The sequence below is a fragment of the Xyrauchen texanus genome, chromosome 25 (genome assembly GCF_025860055.1).
Source record: "Xyrauchen texanus isolate HMW12.3.18 chromosome 25, RBS_HiC_50CHRs, whole genome shotgun sequence".
NCBI lineage: Eukaryota > Metazoa > Chordata > Actinopteri > Cypriniformes > Catostomidae > Xyrauchen > Xyrauchen texanus.
This window is the reverse complement of record NC_068300.1, coordinates 9724080-9751758: the sequence shown is the minus strand read 5'-3', so window position 1 is coordinate 9751758 and position 27679 is coordinate 9724080. Positions and strand designations below refer to the sequence as shown.

At 36.9% G+C, this 27679-nt stretch overlaps 2 protein-coding genes across 2 annotated transcripts in view; both read left to right on the top strand.

Annotated features, from left to right (window-relative positions):
• The first annotated feature begins 2054 nt into the window (after window positions 1-2054).
• On the top strand, window positions 2055-8953 carry LOC127619199 (sal-like protein 3). Its single transcript, XM_052092003.1, has 4 exons — window positions 2055-2138; window positions 4506-6950; window positions 7056-7360; window positions 7502-8953. The coding sequence occupies exons 1-4, from the start codon at window positions 2072-2074 to the stop codon at window positions 7913-7915; spliced, it is 3231 nt and encodes a 1076-aa protein (XP_051947963.1). The 5' UTR covers window positions 2055-2071; the 3' UTR covers window positions 7916-8953.
• Window positions 8954-10497: 1544 nt separating this feature from the next.
• The window catches only part of LOC127618848 (probable phospholipid-transporting ATPase IIA), a 62872-nt gene continuing 45690 nt past the window's right edge, over window positions 10498-27679 (top strand). Inside the window, exons 1-9 of the mRNA XM_052091494.1 lie at window positions 10498-10629; window positions 13227-13377; window positions 14351-14464; window positions 14555-14663; window positions 18721-18779; window positions 21636-21687; window positions 24244-24338; window positions 26673-26753; window positions 26867-26942. Of these exons, the coding sequence (XP_051947454.1) occupies window positions 10562-10629; window positions 13227-13377; window positions 14351-14464; window positions 14555-14663; window positions 18721-18779; window positions 21636-21687; window positions 24244-24338; window positions 26673-26753; window positions 26867-26942 (805 nt within the window). The 5' untranslated portion in view covers window positions 10498-10561. The remainder of the gene's footprint in view (window positions 10630-13226; window positions 13378-14350; window positions 14465-14554; window positions 14664-18720; window positions 18780-21635; window positions 21688-24243; window positions 24339-26672; window positions 26754-26866; window positions 26943-27679) is intronic.

The window sequence follows — 27679 nt, the reverse complement described above, 5'->3', positions numbered from 1 at the left end:
AACAAGTATTGAATCATAAAAAGACACAAAGATTCATATGAGTATTAACTCATGAATAAGACACCCAAATATTCATAAGTTCATAGTATAAAACGTCTCGGTAACTGTTTCAACCTCCGATCCCTGATGGAGAGAACGAGACATTATGTCGATGTAGTGACACTAGGGGTCGCTCTTGGGAGCCCCAAACACTGATCTTTAACAAAAGGCCAGTGGGAATTGGCGAGTGGAATTTGCATGCCACTTCCTGGACATATGGGTATAAAAGGAGCTGGCTCACAACCACTCATTCAGGTTTTGTACTGACAAGGTCCAGGACATTTCAGTGGGTAGTACAGCATTGTGGCAAAAGGGACACAACGTCTCGTTCCCCCCATCAGGGAACGGAGGTTACAACAGTAAACGAGACATTCCCTATCAGTCACTCACTCAACGTTGTGTCGATGTAGTAACACTAGGGGTCCCTATACGAAACGCCACAACTAACTGAACTGTGTTACGTGGACTGCCGATACAGGTGCAAGCAAGCCACTTGCGTGCCAATAGCAGGTGCACTCTGTCTGCACATAGCCTCACCCAACACCCCAAGAATGTCGCATACAGACGTATCTACTATGTGAACAGGCCACGCAAGCCACAGCCTTTTCTTTCTTTTTTCTCCCCACTGAGTAAAAAAATAAATAATATTTCGGCTGGGGCCAAATGTATTTGCTTCGGGTAAGGTGTTCTTTCCAAGGAGGAAAAGACACCACGGAGACCAAAAACTGCCCGAAAGACATGGAGATTCCAGAGGTCTGGGAAATAAGCCATTTCAGCCACTGAAATGCGCAGTATATCCAACAGCATACACTTCTCAATGAGGTGAATAGAACAGTAGCGGAACTCGCTGCTCGACACCACTCGGCTCCGAAGAAAAAATCTGAATGAGTGGTTGCAAGCCAGCTCATTTTATACCCGTATGTCCAGGGGAGTGGCATGGAAATTCTACTCGCCAATTCCCATTGGCCTTTTCTCAAAGATCAGAGGTGTTTGAGGCTCTCAAGAGCAACCCCAGTGTCACTACATCGACACAACGTTGAGTGAGTGACAGATAGGGAATAATAAATAAGACAACCAAAGGTCAATATATACATTTAAAATCATAAAAGGCACACAAATATCCATTATAAGTATAAACTCATAAAATAAGACACCAAAATATCCATACAGGTATTGAATCATAAAAAGACACTCAAAGATTCATGTAAGTATTAATCGCAAAAAGACACACAAAGATCAATGTATAGGAATTAAATTATTTAAAAAGACACACAAAGATCAATATAAAAGTATTAAATCATAAAAAGACACAAAGATCAATATGTAAGTATTAAATTATAAAAAGACACACAAAGATCAATAGAAAAGTATTGAATTATAAAAAAGACACAAACGATCTGTTATATGTCATAATTTCAATATGCCACCTTTAAAAATAAGCAAAAAAGTGAATGTTTAAAAAAAAGAAAAAAAAAAGTGTTTTCTTTCATCATACTTTATTATCATATCAAACACACACATAATATCTGCATACATATAGGCCTACATCAATATAAAACAAATGCCACCTGGTTTGATATGATGGTATATTGTATGATTCACACAATCAGGCATCCACAGATGGCCTATATATTAAAGATGTTTAGGACACAGATTGTGATAATAAATGGTGATAACGTCCTAAAATGTTTACATGTCTTTCTCCCCGCCTGCGCACTTGCCTCCCTCCCTCTTTTTTACAATCTCTATCTCTCTCTCTCTCTCTGGCTCTTTCTTTCACATATCCCTCCCCCTTTTTCTCGACTCTGCATTTGTCATCAATGAAGCCTCATTTGAATAATGCGTGAGCACTTTGGACCGGAGCCAATCAGCTGTCAGAAGAGCATGATAAATCGCCATGCGTTATTGATAATAATAATTACTTTGACATGCGCATTTCTACTCGAGGGGCTAATTTCCCCCAACCTGGAGAATTTCTAAAGCAGAGGGACTTAATAGCATTACTATTTGCCCCTGATGGTTGTAGGTTACCATGTCGCGGCGCAAGCAATCCAAACCACAGCATTTCAATTCGGACGAGCCCACTTCGATACAAAATGGTAAGTGTGGATCCGCAAACAAACAAATTGCAACTTTACATTTGTTCATATTGTAGTTTGCCTGTTTCCCCTCATACTTGAATTATGTAATCGGATTTAGAGGAAGATCACGACCCTTGAAATTGACTATGCTTGTCTGAAATTAGTCATCTAATCTCAAAAGTTATTTTATATCGGAAAGGTAAAATATAGCTTTTATTTGACCAACGAGGTTTAGTTCAGTCTTGGGTGAGCGAAAACGCTGCTTTGTGGACATTTATTTGTTGTTGTTTTTTCCTCACTTTTTTTAAATTTTTTATAAATTGATGTTTACTTGAATTGAAATCGTTAACATCGATCGGCTTTTGTTGTACTTCTGTTTATTCGTTAACATGTATGTTGGCTTTGCGTTTTATATATTTCTCATTCAATTACATGTGTATTATATAAATATACAATTAAATTTATTAATTTTTTTGCGAAAACAATCCCTTGAACTTTTTATTTTTTTAGGAAGCCTAAAATTATGTACGTATATGCATCTAGTAAATATCGATAAAGTTATTTGTGTCTTATAGATCAGTTGCGTCACTGATAACACACGAATATATAATACTGCAGAATATGCTCGCGTATTAATATTTGATGCGGCGTGCTGGTATCACTGACCACTGTTAAACAAAGGTGCTCAACAGGTCTGCATGAAATGTGAGTCGGGAACAAGCTTGACCACAAAGCAATAAATCCCCCACAGTTTCTTTTGGTCGCATATGGAGACATGGGGGATGGAATTTAAGTTGACTAACTACATGATGTTTATCCATGACATGCTGAAATGTGCTTGAGTAAAGGGCATATATCTGTTCGATTTAGATGGGCTGAGACTTTGGGTTGTATGTTTGTCAGATATGATGATGTGGATTTTGGTCTCAATCATTTGTTGATTGGATATTGCATGTGGAATGACCCACTTCAACGTATGGTAGTAAAACCAGTAGTTCACTGTGAATGTATTAAGATGCATTGGATCTCATGTACACTGATCAGATGCCCCCTTGTGTTCAGCAGATGAATGAGCTGAGGTGACAATGTGTCTTTTGATTATTTAACTCCAAGCACATGGTTTGTTTAAAGTTGATTAATTTCTGCCACGCTTCGTTTTATTCAAACCACTTTAGCTTTGATTAAATTGCCGTTTTAAAAAATAAGTTTAACAACTTTCAACACTACTGTGAATATCTACTGTACACAACTTTTTTTTTTTTTTTTTTTCTTTCTTGTTTGCTTTCGGTCTCAAACTAAAGCTCTTGTATGCAGTTTGTAAGAACAATGCATTGATGTTCACAACTTCATTACTATTCAAGTTGTTTGGTGAACAATTAACACGTCTAGTTCCACAGTCCGAATGTTAACAGGTGGTCTCCCATTCATAAGAGATGACGAAATTTGCATTTAACAATGACCCTGTTAGATGAGCCTCTTAATGGTCCTGCAGTCCAATCTGATTTGTCTTGCATGTCCTGCAATTTAAATGACTGACTCCTTTACAGTATTGTCAGCACTTGGTCATAAAATTAAAGTAATTTTAGACTGCATAACAACAATGGATGTGGCAATGGTTGCAACTAAAAATTCTGCCTTAAAATACATTGTTGTTACAAATCTGTACTTTTTTTTTTTTTTTTTTTTGTGGAACACAAAAGGAGATGTTTGGCAGAATTTTTGCGTAGGTCACTATTCGGTTTCAGTGTTTGAAAAACAACTCCTTTTGTGTCCCCCTTGAACGTCGCACAACAAATGGGCAAGTATGCTAGATGATGGTAGATTTGTCATTTTTGGGTAATCTATTGCTTTAAATGAACAACAGCTGTTTAATTTTTTATATTTACAATAATTATTATTGGGCATTTTGTTTAGTAGAATAATGTTTCGGATGGTTAACGGAATTGATTATTGGACAGTTGTTGAATCCTTTCTAGTGATAGATGCCAGTTTATATTTGTATCCTTATGTTGTATAGTCATATTGGAAATGCTGCCCTCATCTGGTGGGTTTCATGACCGCCTTGGTGTGGGGGGGCATTGTTACAGCAACTTAGTTTAACATTTAGTTGTCCTCCTGTTTGAAACCTTCATTGTATGCAAGTGAATGTAAACAAATGTGACAATTAACAGCCTTTTGAAAGTACTAGATTTCAAGTCAATGATTTCTGACTATAAATACAAATGAAGACGTTCTCTATATCTTGCACTGGCATTACAAAACCACAATTTATAGTGTCTTGCAACAGTGAGTGACTAAAATGTGTGTAGAAAACGCCACATATTTGGTATAATCATTATCTTCGCTTGTTGAATATTCAGTCACTTTAACTTTTTTTTGCTGTAGGGACATTGCACAACAGTCAAACTGAGGATGACAATGAAGCCAAGAAGCAACGATCAGAGGAGACAAGGGTTTGCGAAAAATGTTTTGCTGAGTTCTTTGAGACAGAATTTCTCGAACATGAGAAAACTTGCACAAAGAGTCAGCAGGTAATGATCATGAAGGATGGTGAAAGGAGTGTGGTCCCTCCTGAATTCTCTCAGCAGAGTCCGGGCAATTACCTGGGTGACCATAGTGATGATAGGCCTACTAGTAATTCCCAATCAAAGTACAGCATTGAGTCAGATGAAATGATAGAAGGTGAGCACACTCTAAACCAAGATGCGCTTTCAAATCAAGAACAAGAGATGTCTAGCAGTCCAGACATGAGGTACATGTCATCTTCCAAATTGCAAGACTCTAACGTGACCCTTGAGTCAATGGCTGCTACCAAAGTTGCTGTAACGCAGCATTCTTCTAATTTGTCCAATCTAAAGTCCACATCCCCACAGCCAAACCAAGACACCCTTGTAATTCCCATGATATTGGAACAGTTGGTAATCCTCCAACAGCAACAACTGCAGCAGATCCAGCTAACTGAGCAGATACGTCTCCAAATGGCACTGATGGCATCTCAGAATCTCCACTCTGCAGTGGGCACAGCGGTCGATCCACTGAAGGCACTGGGTGCACATCTCTCACAGCAGCTCTCGACTGCAGCTGCCCTTATTGGCAAACGAACTGGCTTGTCCTTGGAGGCCCTGAAACAAGCCAAGGTACCCCAATCCAGTAGCATCCTCACGTCCCTTGCTGGAAGTTTGGGCTCCATGCCCTTGAAAGCAGACTTGAAAGTGCTTCCTGATCTAGCTACCCGCCTTCCAACGCTGCTTCCCCAATCTCCAGGAGTCCTGGGATTACAGGGTCCATTCAATGCTCTTGAGACAGGCATGGATCCCTCTAAAAAAGAAAAAAATAAGATTACTGGCATGCCGATTGATGGATCTGGTGAGAACATGCTCAAGCACAAATGCAAGTTCTGTGGGAAAACGTTCGGAAACGACAGCGCTCTTCAAATCCACTTGCGCTCTCACACTGGTGAAAGACCCTTCAAATGTAACATCTGTGGAAATCGTTTCACGACCAAAGGAAACCTCAAAGTGCATTTTCAGAGACACAAGGACAAATACCCGCACATTAGAATGAATCCACATCCAGTACCAGAACACCTGGACAATGTCCCTACAAACAGCGGCATCCCTTATGGCATGTCTGTACCCATTGAGGATAATGGTTTTGCTGACAATAAACCTGTGTTAGGTCTCCCTCCATCAGTTCACTCAGGATTCAAATCCTCATTTGATATTCCAATGGGTGGGGACCTTTATTCTCAGAGGCCTTCCTCGTCTGGCAGTGATGGTGCATCCATTTCTTCTAGTATGTTTGGTCAGGAGATGATGGGACTGGATCAGAACAAGGATTCCTCAGATGCGCTGGCTGGACTGCACCACTTTAATGGCAGTGGCTTACCTGGTGAAAATGGCTCTGGAACCACAAAACTACAGCAAATGGTGGATGGCTTGGAGAAGAGAACAAATGAGCCCAACGAGTGCGTAATCTGCCATAGAGTGCTGAGCTGCCAAAGTTCCCTAAAAATGCATTACCGCACACACACTGGTGAGCGACCATACAAATGCAAAATCTGTGGTAGGGCTTTCTCCACCAAGGGCAACCTCAAAGCACATTATGGTGTTCACAGGGCCAATACTCCACTGAAGATGCAACACTCTTGCCCAATTTGTCACAAAAAGTTTACCAATGCAGTCGTCCTACAGCAGCATATCCGTATGCACATGGGTGGCCAGATTCCCAACACCCCTCTGCCTGAGAATCAGTTTGAAAGTCCTGAAGCATTGGATGCTAGCTTGACTCATGAGAAGACAATGGACTCCATTGGGCATGAGGAAAGTATGGAGGAACAAGACTTGGATTTTGACAGTCAGGAGAAGATGAACAACTCTACAGAGCTGCAGCCACCTACTAAAGAGAATCAGTCTATCCAAGATCCACCATCTATGTTTACAGGCATTGCTGCCCTGGAAAACCACATGAAGACCCTCACATCTGCACTGAACCTACAACGACAAAGCAGCACTGCTTCTGAAAGTGACAGTGGGCTAAAAGATTCACCTTCAGTGTCTGGAGAAGTTGAATACAAGAATAGCTGTAGTCCAGCAGTGTCAGAATCCGTATCCTATCGCTCTTTGTCCCCTGTTGATTGTCTCCAGACTATTGGGCAAGCAAAATCTCCAGAATCCACAAACCCAGATAATGGACATCTTGCCAGACCAAACTCTGATGGTGGAATGCAAGATTTTAGTGAAAACTATGGAGCACTGGACTTGACATCCAGTTTTACTCCAAACTCTATTAAAGAGGAGCCAGGGTTGTCCTTCTCCAGTGGGGAATATGGTATGTTTTGTCTTCAAGTACTTGCAGTGATCATGGTACTTCCTCAGTGTTTTGGCTGATGCGATCTGTGAATTTTGCTCATGTGATTTTTCTCTATTCTTTAAGGTTCTAGTCAATTGCCATTCATGAGAGTGCTTCCAAGGCTGGTCAAACTGGAGATGCAGATCCCTTCTGAGAGTCACATGGGTGCCCACAGCCAGTACAGTTCCCAACTGCCTCAAGAAGCCAATACTACTCCTGCTACTTCTAGTGCTCCACGTCGGTCTGCTAAGCAACATCTCTGCAACGTCTGTGGGAAGAACTTCTCATCTGCCAGTGCCCTGCAGATCCATGAACGGACTCACACGGGAGAAAAGCCCTTTGCTTGCACAATTTGCAGCAGGGCTTTCACAACAAAGGGCAACCTTAAGGTATTAATGTCTTACATTGACACTAGTAGAAAGTGATTCTTGTGTGATCTTAAAATGGTAGACTTTAGACATTTGTGAGGTAATTGAGAATCTAGTCCCTTTGGCAATATGACTCACTGACTCGCGCTTTATTTTTTGCAGGTACATGTTGGCACTCATATGTGGAATAATTCGGCAAGGCGGGGTCAGCGTTTATCATTGGATAACCCGTTAATGGCCATGGGCCCTGATTCGAAGATGATTCCACAAATGCTGCATCCCTCAAAGGGCTTGATTCCTCCAATTAATTTTGACCCATCGGTATGGAACCAGTATGCTGCTGCCTTTACAAATGGGCTGACCATGAAGACCAATGAGATTTCAGTCATCCAAAATGGTGGTATTCCTCTCCCAGGAAGTCTTGCTGGAGGCCCTTTGGTGGGGTCTACTGGGGGATTTACAAAGATTGAGTCCTCCCAGTCTGGCATCGCAGCCACGGTTGCTGAATTGGAAACAAATGGCTCTGAAAGTGTAGCAAAGTTTCCACAGTTTTTGGAGGAGGGTAAAGTAAATTAGAAAGGACTACAGAAGAATTTACTTTATTGACTGAATATGTTGTGTCCTGTGGAAATGTCATGAATTGGACCATGTATTAAGGCAGTCCTCGCTTGGTACAATCAATTCTTGCGTGTTACATTCACACAGCCTTGTTAAATCAGTCCATGCCCTAAAACAAGCCATGGATTCTCTTTTGGACCCTTACATAGTAGCGATACTTCTAGTTGAATCTGATGTAACTACTGAAGTTTTTTTTTTTTTCTCTCTCATAATATAAATGCGGGTATTTGTCAGTTATGTTCCTAAAGTTGAATGTAAATCTTACTTGAAATAGCTTTATGCCACCAACAACCGATCTTGATGTTTTAATTGCTAACAAACATCTTGTTACAGCACATGTATGCGTGATTACTCATGGTTCTGTTGTAATTTGTCAAAAAAACATCTATGGCATAGAGGCCATGCAACAGGTGAAGGTGGAATATGTGCCTGAAAAAATTTCCATTCCATACAATCTACTGAAGATAACCATTTCATTGCTGGACAAATTGAGTAGTTATATTATAGAAGTTTGATTTTGAAACTGGATTTCATTAAGTTATTATGTATTTTTGACTCTAGATATAGTTTCTATCTGCGCTTAATACCAAACATTTTGCAAAGTGCCTGTCTTGGAAATTTGTTTCCTTTTTATCCCCCCCTGCCCCCCAACACACACCCAATAAAGACAACACAAGATTGTGTTTAAAGGCCTTTTTGGAGGTCATCTTATTTAGACCAAAATGTGCTAGATTTTCTCATGTAGCTATACAGAATAATTTCCATTTAAATCTATAAATGTTTTGAATTTACTTTCAATGTCCACTTTGATTTCATATGGGGTTCTTTTCCATTGTTTTCATTGGTATTTATCAAATGCCAGTTCAGTTGAATTGCCTTTTATTTGACACCTTTTAATAGGGGTTCAAAAGGCCAGTATAAAACTGAAACACCTGGTCATTCCTTGCACTTTATTTTCTGACCGGGCAGTCTGTTGACCCATTTTTCTATGATCATTGGTTTCTTGGACCCATCATTTGGAGATTTGGTTGTTTTAGGACCCATGGGTTTTAAAATTCTATACAGTTTTCCATTTACCATGCATTTTATACTTTAGCTAAGCAGGCATGGATATTTTGTGTATCAATGTCCCAAATGCAACATTCTTATTGCAATAAACATGTCATGGTTAACTACCCAAATATGCATTGCTTTTTTTGAAGGGACTTGTTTAAAAATCGTATCTTAACTATGCATCCTTGCATTGAAGGAATGCCTTCTTTTTTTTTCTTATTATTTTGGTACACCGAGTATCTGAAGCATTAACATGAAGCTGGTAAAATTTGTACCTCGTTAAGATTTCTGTATGTCTTTTGCATTGTGTTTGGAGTTCTGGTTGCATCCTGCCCCGTAACCTGCTGATTTCTGTAATGTAATGAATGTATCGCCAGACACTTTGCACAACAATTGTTCCGAATAGGCAGACGACTCCTGTACATTGTCTCTCTAATATGCATTTACCAAGTTGTGCCTTTTTCTAAATGTAAAAAAAACAAAAACAAAGATTGTGTCAGGTTAAATCGGGTCATGTCTGTATGATTGTTCAAATGTGGAGTCTGTTTTAGGCTTGTTTACAGTTTAATAATTTTTTTTTTTTTTTTTTGTAAATGTTTGCCCTTTTCTCTTCCCTGTTCTAATATTTTGAAAATAAAACAAAGGATGACTTTTCCAAGACTTTTGTGTAACGTGTAAATCAGCATGTAGTCATTGTTACTGAAAAGGGGTTCATGATATTTTATCACTTGGATGTATTTCTGGTGGATAATAGCTCCTGAGCCACTCTTGATGATTATCTGCTGGTTGAAGATTTGTCATTGTTTTCAAAGGGGAAAACAATAGATGCATTAAAATGACATGAATACTTTGTGCACAACACCAAGTACTGATTAAATTATTGTATCATTAATGGACAAACAGGGTAGTTATGCCTTTTCAAGAAGTAAAAAATGTGTCCTTTTTGAATGGGTTATCTAATGGATGCCCTTACAAAAAGTATTATGGGGGTACCATGGTACTGAATGATAACCATATTCATATACCATGATATATGAATTCAAGGTGACCATATTCAGGTTCTTTGAAGAATACCATGCCATTGCCATGGCACAAGCCTCAAAACATGGTAATACATAATTGTAAATGATTACTGAATTCATATAAAATGGTATTTACATTGAACTCCAGGGTTATACCATGGTTTGTCCCAAAACATGGTACTTTGATATTTATGGTACTGAATGATTACCATATTCATGAACCATGGTGATTGAATAGGTTTTTTTTTAGTCACTCTAAAAGGAATGAACATGCCAAGAATGACACACTGCCATACTAGTATGGTGTACAAAATGGCTTGAGTAGTATGCCATTTTTACACACTTTAAGCTACAGTGAGTGTGGTTTAAACAAAAAATGCATTATGATTGGCTGTAAATAAATAAAATACATTGCCCAGCATGCAGGGCTGGTTATGTCCCATCATGTTCAGTATACAGAGCAACCCAACCTTGATTTTCAGTCCATGACACCATCAGCCTCCGCCCAGCAGCTCCACTGCAGACAACAATGACGGATAACATACCGTTACAGCCCGTACGACACAAAAAACGACACGACAACAAACGAAGAGACGGGTAAGAGCACAAAACGGCGTTAAATTAATGCAAATACGCGCCGGCTGGCAAATGGTCGTTTGTTTATGTATAATAAATGGAAGATAGCATAGTGGCTAACGGCCCCAGCAGTCCTTACATGCCATATATTATCGTTTATATCGATATTATATCACGACATGACTCTGAAATGCTCTCTATTTTTATACATGGATATTTGCTATGAACATATCGTATAAACCAGGGCAACGTCTTGTTATTATTATGTATAGGAGATAATTTTGCACATCCTCGTTTCGGGACGCTGTAACGCAGGTGAATTGTCAGAGTACACGGCAATGAAGGCAAATAAGTTAAACAAGAGTATTTTCCCATCATGTATTGCCTCTGTTACTCTTTTTTTTGTTGATATTTTTGGATATAATGCATAAGTCCTGTGCCCTGGAAAAAAAAACGGTTAAAACCAGTCTAAGCTGGTCACCCATGCTGGTAAGTTAGCTGGTTTTAGAGGGGTTTTGGGCACTTTTTTAACTGGTCGGGTGGGAGACCTGCTTAAACCTGCCAATACCAGCTCAGGTCGCACCTTGATGAACCTTTCATTGCAACATTATGTCACAGCTATTTTAAATGGCCCTTACAAAACAATATCACCGTGGTAATCGTTATAACCATGGTAACTTGTATTTTAAGAAAAAAGCACCATGTCAGCCCAGTGTTTTGGACATCTACAGTTGTATTTTTGACACTTGTTTAGGTGGATGTGTCCGTCAGATTAGGGGTCGATCGATAGTGGATTTAGCCGATAGGATAACTCAGATGGTGGATAAGGCCAATTACCGATTAATCAACCGATAGTTTTTAAAAATTGATAAATTGAATGTTACAACATTTTCTTAGTCAGCACCGAAAATCCCTAATGAATAAAATCCTAGATGTAGTTTATTTTTTCAACCAAAATCCCAATAATAATCAGAAAAAAAGAAAATTGGGTGCATAACATAACTTTGAACACTAAACAAGCCCGAAACACACCAGGGACTATTACAATGCTCTATATTTAATATTTACCAAGTTCATATTTTTATAGCCCGTATATTATTATTCACAATATGAAGTTGGAGACACGATGTATACTACAAGGGGCATTTCTATATAGTCGCATTTTTCTTTGCATACCCTCGCTTCGATTAAAAAAATTCACATTTTCAGAGGAATACGGAGGAAATCAAAATTACTAGCATAGATTTAGCAGATAACCGATTGTTCCAAAAAGCGATAAAACCGATATATCAGTCTATCTCTACATCAGATATTAATTACACTAAGAAAAAGTTCCCTGATGATATTACCATGGTTTTATGGACATGGTACCACAGTATTAAAGGGATAGTTCACCCCAAAACAAAAATTCTCTCATCATTTACTCCCATCCCAGATGTGTATGTAAGATTTTTAGAAAAATATCTCAGCTCTGTAGGTCCATACAATGCAAGTGAATGGTGGCCAGAACTTTGAAGGTCCAATACACATAAAGAGGCAGCATAAAAGTAATCCATATGACTCTAATGGTTAAATCTATGCCTTCAGAAGAGATATGATAGGTGTGGGTGAGAAACAGATCAATATTTAAGTCCTTTTTTACTATAAATTCTCCTCTATGTCAGTAGACCACGATATTCACAAAGAATGTGAATCGCCAAAAACAAAAGAAGAATGTGGAAGTGAAAGTGGGGATTTATAGTAAACAATGACTTAAATATTGATCTGTTTTGAACCTATACCTTTAAAGATATGTATTTAACAACTGGTGTCTTATAGATTACTTTTACGCTGCCTTTATGCACATTTTGGACCTTCAGATTTCTGGTCACCATTCACTTGCATTGTATGGACATACAGAGCTGATATATTTATTTTCCTAAAAATCTCAGTTTGTGTTCATCAGAAGAAAGAAAGTCATACACATCTGGGATGGCATGAGGGTGTGTAAATGATGAGAGAATTTTAATTTTGGGGTGAACTATCCCTTTACGTAGCTTAGTGTTTCATGTTACCATGGTACATTAATATAATGATGATTTTTTGACACTTATGTAATTTACATTAAAGACTAATCTATCAGCTTAGAACATGCTGTTTTATTTTCTATAAGATATGCAATTAAAATATTAGTATTTACGGATCTATGGAAGTACAGAGCCGAATATACAGTATAGCTGATAAGCGCTTGTTTGAAGAAGAACTGGTAGGAGGTAGATGGTGAAAGCTAATATTTACTTACACAGTATTGTTGCTTGCTTGAAAATATTTCTGTGGTTGAAGTGAAATTCCGGTATCTACATGAGACTTTTCCTGAGGTTAAGAATAGGATTTTCAATGCCTTTAAAGGAATATTGAGGGTTCAATACTATTTAAGCTAAATTGACATCATTTGTGGCATAATATTGATTACCACAAATCATATTTTCAACTAATCCCTTCTTTATTTAAAAAAATACAATTGTGGTTACAATAAGGCACAACAATGGAAGTAAATGGGGCCAAAACTATGTTGTCAAAACTATGCTATAAATGCTGTTAATTAAGCTAAACTTGTATTGATTTTGTTGTATATTTAGGTGTTGCCCTTGCCCATGGTCGAGATGCTGTGGAGGGGGAGATTTCCGTCCACGGACGGTGTGGTTGGGCCATCCGGAAAAAAGGGAACAGAGATACCCAAGAAATGTCATAAACAACCAGAAATACAATTTTTTCACCTTCCTTCCTGGGGTAAGTTTCTAAGAAATTATATATTGTTGCTCAATGTGTTCTTGAATTGCTTTGGTGGTTAATAGGGTCAGCTATTTTCTTCAGATAATGTAAAGAATCTAGTTTCATTCTGTCATGCCAAACACAGACAGATTGCTGTATGGAAAATTTTTTTATTTGCATTGCAAATTGTCATGGCTTCTAGTTATTTTAAATGATTTGAAGGACAAATGATCATCAGAGTTCAGTTCTGAACATTTTGTAAGGACCCATAACTCTGATCGACATATAGTGTACATAGCTAAAAGCTATTTAAATATATACATATACAGTATATACTGTATACACTGATGAGCCAACACATTATGACCACTCACAGGTGAAGCTAACAAGGCCACATATCAAGGTCTGTGTAGATTAGACGGTAAGCAAACAATTTGTTCTCGTAGTCAACATTTTGAATGAAGGAGAAATGGGCAGGACTAAAGACCTGAGCGACTTTGACAAGGGCCAGATGACTGGGTCAGAGCATCTCTGAAACAGCAAGGCTTGTGGGGTGCTCCAGGTCAGCAGTGGTGAGTATCTACCTACAGTGGTCCGAGGAGTGCAAATCACAAACTGGTGACTGGGTGTTGGGCGCCCAAGGCTCATTGATACTTTAGGGCAATGAAGGCTATCCCATCTGGTCCAAACCAACAGAAGGTATACAGTGGCATAAGTCACAGAACATTTTAATGATGGTTAAGGGAGGAATGTGTCACAACACACAGTGCATCGTACCCTGCTGCGTATGGGGTCGCGGTGGACGGGGGCCCCCTGTCCACCGTCAAAATAGCCTACAATGGGCATGCAAGCATCGGAACTGGACATTAGAGCAATGGAAGAATGTACCCTGATCCGATGAGTCCCATTTTCTTTTACATCAAACTTTGAACAAAATCTTGAAATGTAACTTTTGCTTTTACTGCGCTCATCACAGTGTGTTTGTTTGCAGGTGTTGTTTAACCAGTTCAGATACTTCTTCAACCTGTATTTTCTGCTGTTGGCCTGCTCTCAGTTTGTGAATGAACTCCGGTTAGGGGCCTTGTACACTTACTGGGTTCCTCTGGTGAGTTATGAAATATAGACTAGAATTAAATATAATTCTAATGTTTACAGTCAAATTCGAATTTATTTTTCTGTTTCATTTTATCTCAAGGGGTTTGTGTTAATTATTACAATCATGAGGGAAGCGGTCGAAGAAATTCGATGTTTTCTACGAGACAAAGAGGTCAATTCACAGATCTACAGCAAACTCTCCACAAGAGGTGAGCTATTGTTTCTGCTGGGACAAAGCATTTTGAGTGCATGCCAACTCTTTGGAAAGTACATTTTTAGATAACAATAGACTTTTGTTTTTAGATCTAAATGGTTTTTTGTTTGTTTATTGTATACATTTCTTTTGAATTTTTACTTGAATATGAATTTAAAAGTGTAATGTATGTTGTAGGCTAAATGTCTTGCAGTGAGCAGTAAGGGCTGTGCAGGGATTTGCTTTTTTTTTTTTTTTAGCTTTTACATTTTTTTTGTTTGTTTATTAGTTTTGCATGGATTGTGTTTGATGTGTGTGAAATGTATGTTTTTTGTGCATTAGCAATATTTTGATTTTGGTTGTAGTTTGTAGTAATATTGTTTGTTTAGCATGGATCATGTTGGATGAAATAATTGATGTTATAAATGTCTTGCAGTTAGCAATCAGTTAACGATAGGGATTTGTTGTAACATTCTTTGTTTTACATGGATCATTTTCAATGTACATTAAGTATTTGTTTTGCAGTGAGCAATCAATTAACGACAGGAAAAAAAAATTGTTGTAGTTTGTCGTAATGTTGTTTGTTTAGCATGGATCATATTGGGAGTGTGTTGTAAATGTTTTGCAGTGACCAATCAATGATAGGAATTTGTTGCTTTTTGTAAATTTTTGACTTTTTTTTTATTTATTTGATCATAGTTTTAACATTCTTTGTTTAGCATGGATAATTTTGAATGTACAGTAAGTGTGTGTTGTAAATGCCTTGCAGTGAGCAATCAATTAACGAATGGAAATGGTTGTTTTTTTTCCGTACATTTAACATCAGTTTTTTGATATAGTTTGTGGTAACATTGTTTGTTTAGAGTGGATCATGTTGGGTGTAATTGTTATGTGGATGTCTTTCAGTGAGCATGAGTAATCATTAGGGATGCACCGATACCTATTTAATCTTCTGAGTCCGATATCGGAAATCTCAGTATCGGCCGATCCGATACCAGTGTTGTTTTTTTGCATAATCGGTTTAGAATATATTTACATTATTGTGTGGAACTAATTGGTGTGCTCTTTAATATGTAAAGAAACACAAACCTCTAACTACACATTATTTCAATATAAATGTAAAGATCATTAAGAAACACTTTATTATTAACTAGTATACTGGATAATGTAGCAGCAAAATTAACAGTAATTCCAGTCTTCAAGTCTTCAGTAGAAAAGAAGCAGTTTTGTTTGTTTTGTTTGCAAGTTTTCAACTTGTATCTGGACTGAATAGTAATGTATAGTAATATATCTCAATCATTCACCTTTAACTTTTAACCCTCACGCTTTTATTTTGACATTCTGAACTCTCCAGGATGTCCTGTATGTGTCTGTTTGTTGGCAAGTTTAATTCGCTTCTTATTAAAATTCTGGTAAAAAAAAAAAAAAAGCACTCCAGGTGCTGCTCTAAATGCATATTATAAGTGAACTGAACTATTGAGCATCTACATCTGAGATGTTGTTCGTGAGTAGCGCTCAATTATTGCGCACAGCATGAAGGCTAAAAATAGCTGCGAGTGTGTGTGTGTGTGTAAACCAAGCTACGCCGTTCACTGACGCGTGCATTTTATATATTTGCTTATTAAACACAGCCTTTTGTGATTCACAGAGCTATCGCACGTCTTCATGTGCCTTTGAATAAAATGCACGAGTCATATGAATTACTTTAATTCTGTTTTTATGGTTCTTTTATGTCATTTTTTGAGCTTGACAGTAACGAACATGACTAACACACAGTATCGGATTTGGATCAGGTTCGTCAGACCGATATCTGATCCCTCTAAATGCTTCAGTATCGGAGCCGATATCGATCCAGGTATCGGTTCGGTTTATCCCTAGTAATCATAGATAGGGATTTGTTGTTTTTGTAAAACATTTTTTACATCAAATTTTTTTTTAATTCGATTTTAGTTTGTAAGATTATTTGTTTTGCATAGATCATGTTGGGCGTTCGTATGTGTTATAAATGTCTTTCAGTGAGCAATCAATTAACAATAGGTAATTTTACTTTTTTGTACATTTTTAACTTTCTAATTTGTATTTGATTGTTTTGCATGAATTATTTCTGATTTACAGTAAGTGTGTGTTTGTAAATGTCCTGCAGTGAGCAATCAATTTAAGATGGCTGTTTTCTTATATTTTCAACCTTCTTTTTTTGTTTATTGTAATAGTAAGCTTAATCATTAGGATCATTTGAAGTATGTGCATTTAAAGAAAGTATGTGCAAACTTTCCATTGCTACGTCATTACATTTTCCAGGAAATGGAAACTATAAAAGGTTCTTTTTAATATATATATATATATATATATATATATTTAGATAGGGGGGGATGCTAACATATGCAGAGACGTCAGCCATAAAAGAGGCTGCTGTTTGTGTTTAATTTGATGTATATTGTATCATATGCTAGGGGATGAAAAGCGTCTGACAATAAAATAAGAAGAGAACCTCCTGTCGTTTCCATCACACGCCTTCCTTTGATCTGGCAGGCTCTTTTCTCTTATAAACTCAGTCTATGCGCTCTCTGTTGTAACGGCCTCCATATAAGGCTCATGTAGTGGAGCTGAGGCATTTGTTGGCTACCTGGGAGGGCTGCTGATTGCCTTGCCCAGACCAACAGGGATGACAAACATCAAAGTTTATCTGCCCCTCAACTCCTTATTTTATAGACTTACACCATTAAAGGTGGGTGTGAGAGTTATAGAGACAGATCACACCTTCCGGAATACTAGTATTTTCTGGTTTCTGCGAGTTTAATATGTAAGGGGGCGATATCAAATGACCAACTTGTGCATGCAACAAAGCGATATTATTTTTTAGGGGCATGCTTAACTTAGAAGGGCGGTTCACCCGCAAATGAAAATGTTGTCATAATTTACTCAGCCTTATGTTGTTCCAAACCTGAATTACTTTTTTTCTCACATGGAACACAAAAGATGATGTTAGGCAGAATGTTAGCCTCTGTCATCTTTCACTTTCATTGTATGAAACAAAAATATCATCTTTTATCAAATACTTAAAACCAAAAATATGACTTTTAAGGAGTATTTGTTTGATCTGCACTGCAACAATATACAAGTATATAAAAGTGTCCTTTTATCCCAGAGAGAATGCACATATACATATGTGCTAATGTCTTACATATGCAATGGAAAAGGTCTCTGCAGGGGTTAAAGGTCACTGACCTTTTTCAAACAAGTTTAGTTGTTCATTCTAAATGGAATGAGAGATCATTCTCCCAGTGCTCTTGTAAAGCCGCATAGGAGGGTATTGTCTAAAAACAAATGGAAATCTCATATGCACTCAAAAGCTTTTGCAAAATCTGAATGGGGGCTTAAAGAAGGCTTAAATATTTGAATCTTCAGTGGAGGTGTGCCATTATATATGCAAATAAGACCATTGGTGCAGCCTCCAAAGGATAATAGTTGATCTAAATGTTTTTTTTTTGTTTTTTTTTTGTGCATTTAATGGGGGATTATAAAACGTTTCTAGTGCACAATGTGTGAGCGATCAGCAGGGTCCCCACAGTCATGGAAATATTAGGGAATTGTAAAGTTATGAATGTACATATACAGTATATGTTAAAAATAATGGAAATGTCATGGAAAATGAAAACAATTTTAAATAGCCAATATTGTTTCTATAGTCAATAGAGAATACAGCATAGACGGTCATTTTAAATTCTATAGTCAATATCCCTTTGGTTGTGCTCTGCTCTAAATTATTTCACTTGGCTAGAAATGACTCTTTGTAAGTCCAACACATACAAAATGATTTTTCTAAATCCTTATTTAGTTCCGGTAATCACAAAGTACTGAACAAATCTGGGATATTATATATTAGTTGTTGGAATCCTAAATCATTTGAAGAAAGGGTCCTTTTAAGGGCTGATTTGTTTTCAGGCCTGTTGCTTTTATATTTAAAAATGAATGGTTTGGAATTGTTTCAAAGTGTTTGGAATCACCAAAGTATGCAAAAAGCATTTTGTTTTTTAAATGCATCAGTGTGATTTTCTTTTTATCTGTCTCTGCAGGAACTGTGAAGGTGAAAAGTAGTGGCATCCAGGTTGGAGATCTTATCATTGTTGAAAAGGTAGGTTTGCTAATCAGCTCGGCCATTGTGAGGAATTGAGATCTTTTGACAAATGGCATCTCATCCTTCTCAGTGTTTAGCTGTTTACCGTTCTATGAGATTAAGGCAATTTGACTCCTGAGCGGGGCAGTAAGACATAACAAGCTTTATATGTCAAAGTAAAATAGCGGAACTGGAATGTTCATGTTTAAATTAAAACAAAAAGTTTTGAGATAGATCTAGAACTTTTAACATCAATTTTTTTATATTTTATTGATTTATTTTAATATACTAATTATTTAATGCTATTATTAAAAATATTTTTTATTTATTATTATGTATATATTATATATGTGTATGTGTGTGTGTGTGTGTGTATATATATATATATATATATATATATATATATATATATATATATATATATATATATATATATATACACACTACTGGTCAAAAGTTTTGAAACACTTGACTGAAATATTTCTCATGATCTTAAAAATCTTTTGATCCGAAGGCGTTTGTTTAAATGTGTTAAATTAGTTTTGTAGGCAAAAATATAATTATGCCACCATATTCATTTAATTCATTATAAAACAAAAATAGTATTTAATGAAATTGACAACTTGGACCAAATAATAAAGAAATGTTGCCAATAAGTGCCCAACATAGATGGGAACTCTTTCAATACTGTTTAAAATGCGTCCCAGGGTGATTCCTCAAGAAGTTGTTTGAGAAAATGTCAAGAGTTCATGCCTGCAAATTCTAGATGTTAAAATATTACACAGTTTTGATTTATTTTAGATTTTGTTTAGTCACAACATAATTCCCATATTTCCATTTCTATTATTCCATAGTTTTGATAACTTTAATATTATTCTAAAATGTGAAGAAGAAAAAATTATAATAAAGAATGTGTGTTTCAAAATGTTTGGCCAGTAGTGTGTGTATATACACCGATCAGCCACAATATTAAAACCACCTGCCTAATATTGTGTAGGTCCCCCTCCTGCCTCCAAAACAGCACCAACCCACATCTCGGAAAAGCATCAGTGGTTATCTGAGTTACCGTAGACTTTGTCAATTCTAACCAGTCTGGCCATTCTCTGTTGACCTCTCTCATCAACAAGTCATTTCCATCTGCAGAACTGCCCTTCACTGGATGTTTTTGTTTTTGGCACCATTTGGAGTAAATTCTAGAATGGTTTGAACTGAAGTCTACTGTAATTCAGATAACCGCTCTGTACAATTAAGGTGAGAAGAATGTGGGTTGGCGCTGTTTTGGTGGCATGAGGGGGACCTATACAATATTAGGCAGGTGGTTTTAATGCTGTGGCTCTTTGGTGTGTGTGTGTATATATATATATATATATATATATATATATATATATATATATATAAAGTTTGTATTATATATAGTAAGTAACTAATACATCTGAAAGGTTTAAGATTATTTAAAGCTAAATAGGGCTGTCAATCATTTTGAATGACTGAAGCATGTGACCCAAGGCCAGTGGTTGGTTATTAGTAATCCTTGCTAATTCCACTGAGGTATTTAGTGTTGTCTTTTGTTCCACTGTTGCCTTTTTGCCATGCAGACTAAAGCCTATTGTAAGGGAAATGCGCCCCTACAAAGTCTGAGAACATGAAATTTGAGACGCATCCGCAGTCTCCAATTACCCACCAGACCAATTTTCTTAAATATGTTGCTTTTACACAGAAAGACGAATTGCACGTGTTGCGCTCAATCTGGTTTTGTTATAAAAAAAAAAGCACTATAAAAATATGTGTATGTTCCTAATCTATGTCCAGGTCATATTTGACCCCAAAATAAAAATAAAAAAATAAAGATTACATTTGCATAAATAAAATCAGACCTATTTTTATTACTGTTAAGATGTTTTGCATTGTGACATTTTCATAACAATTAACAAACATTTGCCTCAAAAGTCTTATTATTGTAAAGAGTCTGTATATAATATTTTTGATATTTTTTTTAATTCAAATTATTCTCAATGTTGATTCACATTGGATTTCTGAAATACAGTATTTTTTATGCTCACAAGTACTATTATGACATACTTTACAAATTACATCATATATCATTTGATTAATAGATCAGGTATGTATGAAGTATATGAATATATTCTATACATTTATAATGTATTAATAGTAAATAATAGTAATAATACTAATATATATAATATGAGAATTGGGGAGAAAATGGCCCAAAAATAAGCTTTTTCTTTTTTTAATACAATATAACATGTTTCATATTTCTTTTTTTTAATTTTTGGTTTTGAATGTGGGTTTATGAAATGAACCCTAATACTCAAATCATTCCAGCTTGATAAAAACAATTATGTCAGCGAACGTAAATATCAACGAAACTGATTTCTGTGCAAAATGTTTGATCTTCTTACCTTAATCTGTGGAAAATCCAATCGGCTTTAGTATTTTGAGGTTATATGCGGGTTATGGGTTACATATAGTAAAAGCCTAATTGATTAAAAGTGTAGCCTGTGTTTGAGATATCGAAGCCACGTCCGATGTTTTGAAACATCTGCCGAGCTCAATAGCGTGACGAATTCATCTTCTGATAACTACAAACAGAGCTGGGAGTGAAGCGGGGGTCAGGCCGAGTGGAAATCGCGGTCAAAGCTGCCACGGGGCACCACCCAGTGATTTGCTGCAGGCCGTGGTCTTTAAACCAGCCCAATACTGGTAATTGGGTAGATTAAAGCCAAACAGAACTTGTACAACTAAACAGAGGCAATTGCTAGTGACGGCATACTTCAGTTTGTGTCTTTACATTTGATCTCTTACTTGTTTTTCTTCTGTCCCCAATCCCTATCTCTCCCTCCAAACCCTTCATAGAACCAACGTGTTCCAGCCGACATGATCTTCCTAAGAACCTCTGAAAGAAATGGTAAACATCTGTCATTCATTCATCCAAATTTCCCAAACAAAAGCGCAGGGGAAATGATATGGCCGTAAGGGCAACTTCTAATGTCAAGAGATGGATTAGTCTAAACTTTGGACATTTAATGAGCTATACTTTGCTTTGTAATTACCCAGAAAGATGGCATGCCACATGATTTTTTACAATTCTTTAGATCCTGTGTTTGGGAATGATCCAATCTGATCTAGAATGGCATTCATTTTGTCTTTCAAATTGCTAAGTTCCCAAAAGGAAAATCAAGCCATGCAAAGTGGCTCGGAAAGAATAGACAGGACAAACAAAGACAGGACAAACAAAGACTGTCAGGAGCAGAAAGACAATGTTTCATCTGAACAAAACCAATGAAGTAAATATTAAGATGTACAGTAGTTGTGGGCTGTCCGCACTGAATTTTCAACAAGCCTTTAAACCAAATATACGGGTGATTCTCACGAAACCTGCCAAGAAAATGTCCTGGTCCAGCTTTAACTCCAAAATCACATGAAACAAATAAGAAACTGTATTTTGCATATAGAAAATGAAGCCACTTTTAGGGCCATCAAGATTGTGACATTATTTTCAGGAGAGTTTCACACATTTGACTCCCCAATTCTCATTATTGCAATGTAAAAAAAAAATAGGCCATTATGATATTCTCATTACCGCAACTTGGGAAAAAAATAAATGTGTGCATATATATATATATATATATATATATATATATATATATATATATATATATATATATATATATATATATTAAAGTAATCTTGGTACTGCCTTTCATTTTTGCTGATTTTATGTTTTAAAAAATATCATTATACAACAGCAACTTTTTTACTGTAATACATAAAAAAAAACATACTGTTTTACAGTAGTGAGAACCATCGTTGAGACCAACGGGAATGGTAAAAGTTATACGTCTGGACGCATTACCATATGATATTAAGAATAAAGTGCTAAAATGTGCTTAAGTATCCTGAAAATGTCACGATGCAAAAACTCTTAATGGTCCTTAATGAAGGCATCTCTATTCTTTATGCAAGTTATACATTTATTTTTGTCATTTTGAAGCACACAGAAAAAATCTAATAATTTCTCATATTTTGATCAATTAAGGGCAACTTGTTTATTTATTTATTATTTTATCATAACTTTGGAAACATTTTATTCCACTTGGTGGCTGAAGGCAGTTTAATTGTTCATGTGGTAAATGTCCTGAGGGTAAAAACTGTTCTTGTACCTGGTTGTTCTGGTGCTCAGTGCTCTGTAGCGCCAGCCAGAGGACAACATTTCAAAAAGGGAGTGGGCAGGGTGTGTAGGGTCCAGAGTAATTCTACCTGCGAGTTTCCTCACTCTGGAGATCTTGGAGGATATATTTATTTATACCATTACCTCTGAGGGGGCACAAATGTTTTGAGGACTTATTTTGTTATTTTAAGTAACATAAATACAGAAGTGATTTAGGTTATCTCTGACAAATTCAGATTCTAAGCTTTCAAATGATATCACATATGCCTGATTTATGTATACAGAGACTTTAACGTTTTAAGCATAAACTTTGTTTTTGCGATATAGCGCCCACCTTTGGACCTGCCGGCGGGTCCATATTTAAATTTATGTCAAAATGGTACAAGCTTATCCTACTCAAATACATATGAATTAGGTCAGAAGTAACCTACAACTAATCCAAGAAGCAATCAGATTAGATTACCTATAAAATGTAATCCAAGAGATTAAGTTATCTATTCCAATTTTAGTCCTGTAATTTTCAATCATTACCAGATTACAATTCATATGTAGTCTACCCTGTAATGGTGGTTGCTAGGGTATTTTGTGTGGTTGCTGGACAGTGTCATACTGACCCAAGTCAAAACAGGCCACCCCCAAGTCTCTATGATATTCTGGTTTCTAGGTTTTGGGAAAATTTGTAGCTACTAATTGAAATGAGTTTACATTCACTCACTACAATCAGATCTGATAAACTTATTTTAACCTCTGGTCCTGCTGGAATTCTGCCTTTTCTCTCAGAGATTTCCTTTTTGGGTGCTGGAAGTGGCCAGTAGTAGCTGATGTGTTAGTTTTATGGGAGGCATTGTTATCTGCCCCACAGATGGATACAATTAGGCAATTATTAGGGTCCTGGGATGAATGGCTGAGACAGAGCGACATGTATTTAAATGGGTGGGGGCAGGGTGGGTGACATGTTCTAATAGCAGTACAGCTGCTGTAGGGTCGAGTTGTGTTTGAATTTTCATGTCTAGCAGTTTTGTTGAGTTGTCAGGGTTTGGACAGATAACCGATGTCAAGATGTATAAGCAGTAAATGTGGGTGACCTTACATGAAACTACAATAAATGAGTTATGTAATTAGAAAGAAGCAAACCAGAAACATGTCATGATAGTAAGACAATGACAGTAAATGTTATATCACAGTGCACTTTGGAGGTAAAGTAGTGTCACAAAATGTAGAGAAATATCAAAACAAAATCTGGTTCTTCATTTAAAGTATTTTTTGAGATTTTCCCTGTTTTTTGTCATGAAGGCTCCTGCTTTCTAAGGACTGATCAGTTGGATGGAGAGACTGATTGGAAACTACGCCTCCCAGTGGCCTGTACTCAAAGACTCCCCACTGCTGCTGTGAGTTTATCCACCTGTTTCATTTCAATTTTATTTCATCAATAGTTCTGTGTGTATATATATATATATATATATATATATATATATAAGTCAGAATTTTACATACACCTTAGTCAAATACATTTAAACACAGTTATTCACAATTCCTGACATTTAATCGTAGAAAACATTCCCTGTCTTAGGTCAGTTAGGATCACTTCTTTATTTTAAGAATGTGAAATGTCAGAATAATAGTAGAGAGAATTATTTCTTTCAGCTTTTATTTCTTTCATCACATTTCCAAAGGGTCAGAAATGTACATACACTTTGTTAGTATTTGGTCGCATTGCCTTTAAATGGTTTAACTTGGATCAAACATTTTGTGTAGCCTCCCACTAGCTTCTCACAATAAGTTGCTGGAATTTTGGCTCATTTCTCCAGACAGAACTGGTGTAACTGAGTCTGATTTGTGGGCCTCCTTGCTCACACACGCTTTTTCAGTTCGGATTGAGGTCAGGACTTTGTGATGGCCACTCCAATACCTTGACTTTGCTGTCCTTAAGCCACACCTTTGAATGTATGATTGGGCTCATTGTCCATTTGGAAAACCCATTTGCGACCGAGCTAAAACTTCCTGGCTGATGTCTTGAGATGTTGCTTCAATATATCCACATAATTGTCCTTCCTCATGATGCCATCTATTTTGTGAAGTGCACCAGTCCCTCCTGCTGCAAAGCACCCCCACAACATGATGCTGCCACCCCCATGCTTCCGGTTGGGATGGTGTTCTTAGGCTTGCAAGCCTCACCCTTTTTCCTCCAAACATAACGATGGTCATTAGGGCCAAACAGTTACATTTTTGTTTCATCAGACCAGAGGACATTTCTCCAAAAAGTAAAATCTTTGTCCCCATGTGCACTTGCAAACTGTGGTCTGGCCTTTTTATGGCGGTTTCAGTAAATGTCCTTTGTTGTTTTTCTGGGATTGATTTGCATTTTTCTCACCAAACTACGTTCATCTCTAGCAGACAGAATGCGTCTCCTTCCTGAGCGGGATGATGGCTGCGTGGTCCCATGGTGTTCCTACTTGCGTATTATTGTTTGTACAGATGAATGTGGTACCTTCAGGCGTTTGGAAATTGCTCTCAAGGATGATCCAGACTTGTGGAGGTCTACCTTTTTTTTAGGTTTTGGTTGATTTCTTTTGATTTTCTCATGATGTCAAGCAAAGAGGCGCTGAGTTTGAAGGTAGGCCTTAAATACATCCACAGGTACACCTTCAATTCAGCACAACTCCTATCAGAAGCTATTTGTCTAAATGCTGGACATAATTTTCTGGAATTTCCCAAGCTGCTTATATATATATATATATATATATATATATATATATATATATATATATATATATATATATATATATATATATATATATATACATACATTTGAAGTCAGAAGTTTACATACACTTAGGTTAAAGTCATTAAAACATATTTTTTAACCACTCTACAGATTTCATATTAACAAACTATAGTTTTGGCAAGTCGTTTAGGACATCTACTTTCATCTTACTTTACATCTAAGTAATTTTCCAACAATTGTTTACAGACAGATTGTTTCACTTTTAATGAACTACATCACAATTCCAGTGGGTCAGAAGTTTACATACACTAAGTTAACTGTGCCTTTAAGCAGCTTGGAAAATTCCTGAAAATTATGTCATGCCTTTAGACAATTAGCTAATTAGCTTCTGATAGGCTAATTGGAGTCAATTGGAGGTGTACCTGTGGATGTATTTAAGGCCTACCTTCAAGCTCCGTGACTCTTTGCTTGACATCATGGGAAATTCAAAAGAAATCAGCAAAGTCTGGTTCATCCTTGAGAGCAATTTCCAAATCCCTGAAGGTACCACGTTCATATGTACAAAGAATAGTACAAAAGTATAAACACAAGTGGGACCACGCAGCCATCACCCAGTTTATTTTATTAACTTAAATGTTGATTTGTTTCTCACCCACACTTATCATATTGCTTCTGAAGACATGGATTTAACCACTGGAGTAGTATGGATTACTTTTATGTTTCCTTTGTTATTTGGGGAGCTTTAAAGTTCTGGCCACCATTCACTTGCATTGTGAGGACCAACAGAGCTGATGATTTCTTAAAAAGATCTTAATTTTTGTTCAGCCAAAGAAAGAAAGTCATACACATCTGGGGTGGCATAAGGATGAGTAAATAATGAGAGAATTTTCATTTGTTGGGTGAACTTTCCCTATAAATGTGTTGTAAGTGCCATTTTTCTAGTTTTGATCAAGTCTAAAACAATTTTTTTAAGCCATAGTGTCATATTGTCTCTCAGGATCTACTGCAGATCAGATCGTTTGTTTACGCTGAAGAACCAAACATTGACATCCACAACTTCATCGGTACCTTCACCAGAGTGAGTAAACGTTTCATTGAGTGTCAGTCAGTTTGAGCTCCATATGAAAACTGATAAAACAACATTGCCAACATGCTTAAAAGATAGTGTTCAAATTGTTTTACCCCTGACAGGAAGATGGTGACCCTCCAGTCAATGAGAGTCTGAGTATTGAGAACACTCTTTGGGCGAGCACTGTCGTTGCCTCTGGTAACCTGAAAAATAAATAAATATATATATATATATATATATATATATATATATATATATATATATATATATATATATATACAGTGAGGAAAATAAGTATTTGAACACCCTGCTATTTTGCAAGTTCTCCCACTTGGAAATCATGGAGGGGTCTGAAATTGTCATCGTAGGTGCATGTCCACTGTGAGAGACATAATCTAAAAAAAAATCCAGAAATCACAATGTATGATTTTTTAACTATTTATTTGTATGATACAGCTGCAAATAAGTATTTGAACACCTGTCTATCAGCTAGAATTCTGACCCTCAAAGACCTGTTAGTCTGCCTTTAAAATGTCCACCTCCACTCCATTTATTATCCTAAATTAGATGCACCTGTTTGAGGTCGTTAGCTGCATAAAGACACCTGTCCACCCCATACAATCAGTAAGAATCCAACTACTAACATGGCCAAGACCAAAGAGCTGTCCATAGACACTAGAGACAAAATCGTACACCTCCACAAGGCTGGAAAGGGCTACGAGGAAATTGCCAAGCAGCTTGGTGAAAAAAGGTCCACTGTTGGAGCAATCATTAGAAAATGGAAGAAGCTAAACATGACTGTCAATCTCCCTCGGACTGGGGCTCCATGCAAGATCTCACCTCGTGGGGTCTCAATGATCCTAAGAAAGGTGAGAAATCAGCCCAGAACTACACGGGAGGAGCTGGTCAATGACCTGAAAAGAGCTGGGACCACC

What these genes read in the sequence shown, in the direction of transcription:
- LOC127619199 (XM_052092003.1), top strand. Translation starts at nt 2,072, where the DNA reads ATGTCGCGGCGCAAGCAATCCAAACCACAGCATTTCAATTCGGACGAG. An exon ending in CTTCTCCAGTGGGGAATATG is followed by an intron (nt 6,951 to 7,055) that starts GTATGTTTTGTC and finishes CTATTCTTTAAG; the next exon opens with GTTCTAGTCAATTGCCATTC. An exon ending in CAACAAAGGGCAACCTTAAG is followed by an intron (nt 7,361 to 7,501) that starts GTATTAATGTCT and finishes TATTTTTTGCAG; the next exon opens with GTACATGTTGGCACTCATAT.